The sequence below is a fragment of the Ammodytes marinus genome (genome assembly GCF_949987685.1).
Source record: "Ammodytes marinus genome assembly, chromosome: 10".
NCBI classification, from domain to species: domain Eukaryota; kingdom Metazoa; phylum Chordata; class Actinopteri; order Uranoscopiformes; family Ammodytidae; genus Ammodytes; species Ammodytes marinus.
The window spans coordinates 26,899,667-26,903,853 of NC_137214.1; the positions used below are offsets into that span (position 1 = coordinate 26,899,667).

A 4,187-nucleotide genomic window follows, 5' to 3' on the forward strand; every position below is an offset into this window, starting at 1 on the left:
AGCACTTCACCATTCAGACATGGACAAAAGTATTTTCTTCAACCTTCCCCCCCCCCCTGTGTTTCAAGGCCTGCCTTCACCATGTGTTTGACAAATATTACATCATTGGCTCTCAGCTCACAGAGACGGAGGCAGACCAGGGTCAATGCAGAAAGCTGTGGATCTATACTGGACACAAATAGCAGGCAGAGATACATAATTGATTATCCGGCGGCGGCGGCAGGCTCCCTCAACCAGCAGACTGGAGCGGAATGCCTCATAAGGACATTAGTATGAGATTACGATATCTGGCCTTGATATGTACGAAATCCATGAGAGGCATTCTCAGTGTGGGGATAAGGGGGAGTTGAATGTCCATCTGCCAGTCCCACAGTAATCCCAAAATTCTCAATTCCCAGGTGGGGGAAGATGGACGTCACAGCTGTCTGTGGGGGAGGTTGGGGAAAAGGAGAGTAAAAAAGTTGTCTACTAAATCACTTACACAATAGTATGTGTGTGATCAACTAACCCGACAATATCCCATTTAGCAACAAAAAAAAACTGTTAAGGTTTTTGAAGAATTACATTAATCAATTCACTATTTAAAGGTGCAACGAGGAACTTTCTGAAACAGTTTAATTTTTCTCCGATGATCATAAATGATATGTATACGTTGTTCATTTTTACATTGAGTGCCTTGAGGATTGCTGCTAACTCTGGTTGTACAGTGTGAAATGACACTTAAAGGATTCTGATTCAAAGAAATATATTCACTTTATTTCTCATTCAGTCAAAAACAAATATTTTTCAGAATAAAACAATATATATGTTACAAGTTACGTTAATACACATAATATCTTGATCCATAAAAAGAACATTAAAAGTAGAATTGTTATGACCCGTTAATAGTTATCCATATTATATACATCTGTATTTCAACGTTTGGCCTTTTCTGCTCTGCAAAGCCAAGAAAGAGTAGGAGCTTAATCCAACCACGATGAAGAAACAAAGAAAGTAGGGCCTAATCGCAGACAATGCAGTCCTGCTAAAATGACTAGCCTAGTTTAGCAGGCTAGCTGTTACTTAAAGGCTTTTTTCCTGCCCCCTTAAAGTTATAGTGCGTAACTTTTTTCATATAAATAAAAGTCCCTTACATTCAAGCCATTGCCAAATGATTTGCCACAAAGTTGAATAAGCCTATCAGCTCCACAAAACGCTCTCTGTATTAGGCTAGGCTTATAGCAGCATCTACTAACTGATGTGGCCCCACGACAGTAGCGCAGGAGCTCAGAAAATCCCAAAAAGGGACCAAGAAATGTTTGAGTTGTTGAATCTACTGCTAAGAATAAATCTGGACGTACAGCAGAAGGTATACAATCCCAAAACAAAAGTGATCGACGATCCGCGAAGGATTACACCATGTAACACACAACGGACATATCAACTCCCTTTTACATTGCTATAGCGGACTTTTTTCCATTTATGAGCAACATTATAATTTGTCCATTTGAATATTTACAGTGGGTTGCTGCAGCAGCCTTACAATCAGTACATTTATAATTCAGTTCAGCAAATGTCTTTTTACAAGGTTTTGCTAACCGGCTTCAATACTGGCTTCAAAACCCTTTTTTTCCCAGCTCAAGCTTTTCTTTGTTTACTTTTTTCTGTCTTTGCAGGGCAGCAAAAAACTGTGCAGGAAAAGGCTATGAGTCAGTGGGTTATAGTAACAGCTTGGTCTCACACATCCAATGCTAATTGGAGTTCAGCAGTAACTTGATGTCAGCAACACTCTTTTTGGTGTGTGAAGCCAGTGTGAAGTCTACTAGGCAGAACCAGAGGGCTCTGCAATGGCTAAGTCTTTAAGATCACTGAGTTTTCTTGAGAAGGAGCTCAGCCTGGTGCTGAAGGAACCCCTCTGATGGCTGTGATCCTCTCCGCGCGCCTTCAAACAAGCGCACAGGCCTTTGCAGAGGCCGCCCAGACGGCCCCGGAAATGGTTCCCAATGAAGCAGTAGAGCACGGGGTTGATGGCCGAGTTGGAGAAGCCCAGGCAGAGGGTGAGGGGGGTGAGGTTCTTGATGGTCCATTGGGCCCAGCAGCTGGCCATGGGGTCCCCGCCATGCAGCAAGTCGATGAAGGTCACACAGTGGAAGGGGAACCAGCAGCAGAAGAAGGACACCACCACCGCAGCCACTGTCCACAACACTCGCTCCAGCCCCCTGCCCTCTAACTGTCTCCCCCCTCCCCGACCGCCGCTACTACTGGAGCCCTTGTTAACACACTGCTGGGGGGTCAGGGGTTTCTCTGGTTTACTGCAGCAGCTCTCCTGGGATTTAAAAGAGGGGGCGTTGGTGGAAGGGTGGATTCTCAACAAGCCTGTACCGGCCAACAGATGCCTCCCGATAGCGCCGTAGCAACAAGAGATAACGAGCAGCGGCAGCAGGAAGGCCAGTATGATCTTCAACCAGGTGAGGGTGTAGAACCAGGTGTCACTGGTGTAGTGGATGGCACAGGCCTCCACGCCCAGAGCCTCCACGTGCTGAGTGCTCCTCAGGTAAAAGGTGGGCACCGAGCAAGCAAACGCCAGCACCCACACCAGGATGCAGGTCAGGCGGGCACGTTTGGGGTCCCGCGCACTCTGCGACTGGAGCGGGTGCACGATGGCCAGGTAGCGGTCGGCGCTCATGCTGGTGATGAAGAAGATGGAGGCGTAGAGGTTGAGGTTGTGGAGGGCTCCGCAGACCTTGCAGGCGATGTTGCCAAAGGGCCAGTTGTAGCCCTGGGAGTAGTAGACGGCCCACAGCGGGAGGGAGAGCAGGAACAGCAGGTCGGACACACACAGGTTCAGCATGAAGGTGTTTGCCACGGTTCTCCTGGAGGCGGAGGAGTGCGCCAACACACACACTGCCAGCGCGTTGGCTACGATCCCCAGCACACAGATGACGCTGTAGATGGCAGGGATGAGAGTTGTCATGGGAACATGGGGCCAATCGGTGCAGTTGGGGGCGGCAGTGGCGTTCACATTTGTAGTCGAATAGGGGGAAAAGGTGGAGTTGAGGTCATTTGTGATCTCCATTGTGATCCTGGATGTAGGCCTATTTACCCCCTTGCCTCGCCACGATTTGACCTCCCGCCTTTTCACTTTTCCAAAGTCAGCTGGAAGTAAAGGAAAACAGAAGAAGAGCATTCAATATTCAGCAGCCTTTTATGGACAAAAAAATAACATTTCCCCTTCACAGCAATCTGTAGCTGGCTCCGGCGTTTATTAGCTGTCCCACTCCATAACTAATCACAGCAAAAAATACATTACAGCACTCGGTGACGTTGGGCAGTCATGAAATACATATGAAGGGGGTTGTAATAATCTGGCTGCTTAATGGATATCTCAGACGCATCTATTTTGTATTAATGGCTGAAATGTGTTTTTTTGCATCATTCGCGGTTTAGATGGAAAAAGTGTCAACTTAATTTTAGGTTTAATAGTTTTACATGAATCATAAAAGTAGCTGAAAGTGATCCTATAACGGTCCGGTGCACCGGGGCAGTGCGTCATTAATAACAGAAAAAACAACAAATTGAAGTTAAAGCGGGAAATCAGTAATACATGGGTCATTAGATCCTCAAATAACAATTTTCAGTACAAAAAATACAACTGCTTATTATGCTAGAAGACAGTCGACTTACTGACAGATACTACAATATGAATGAAGCCTGACTTGAAATGATGATAACTATACGGAATGTATTTTACCTTAAGCGTGCAGTCCAGGCAGTGAAGCAGTTTTCAACGCATATTTTCCATGTCTTGACAGTTGCCCCTCGACATGAGCACAGCTGAGTACTCCAGACCATACCATGCCTCTGTGTGAGTGTGTGTGGAAAACAAGACTGGAGAGTCTGAGAAACCAGATGAGGTCGGGGGCCTTATAGCTCCCAAGAGCCTCTTGGTGATTGCACAACGGGGAAGTTGCTTACACGTCACACCTTCATCTGTACCAAGGGGGCTGGACTGTACCTGGACACAAGCCAGCTTGCAAAAAAAAAAGGGAGCGAGAGGGAGATACTTGCTCTCACTGTTTTTCATTCTTTATCTATTTTGTTTGAATTTCAACCAGAACAGGACCAAGCTATTAAAAAAATGTAGTCAAGATGTGTGTTGGAGTAAAAGCTTTGTCTCCAGCAGGGGCGATTCTAGGATCAGAGCTTCA

General features: G+C 46.1%; 1 protein-coding gene across 1 annotated transcript; it reads right to left on the reverse strand.

Moving 5' to 3' along the window:
* Positions 1–769: 769 nt before the first annotated feature.
* Positions 770–3,857, reverse strand: agtr2 (angiotensin II receptor, type 2). Its single transcript, XM_080035845.1, has 2 exons — positions 3,731–3,857; positions 770–3,135 (listed from the first exon to the last, which is right to left on the reverse strand). The coding sequence occupies exon 2, from the start codon at positions 3,053–3,055 to the stop codon at positions 1,802–1,804; it is 1,254 nt and encodes a 417-aa protein (XP_079891971.1). The 5' UTR covers positions 3,056–3,135; positions 3,731–3,857; the 3' UTR covers positions 770–1,801.
* Between the last annotated feature and the right edge of the window lie 330 nt (positions 3,858–4,187).

Excerpts from the sequence above, each read along its gene's own strand:
- agtr2 (XM_080035845.1), bottom strand. The coding sequence starts at position 3,055 with ATGGAGATCACAAATGACCTCAACTCCACCTTTTCCCCCTATTCGACT.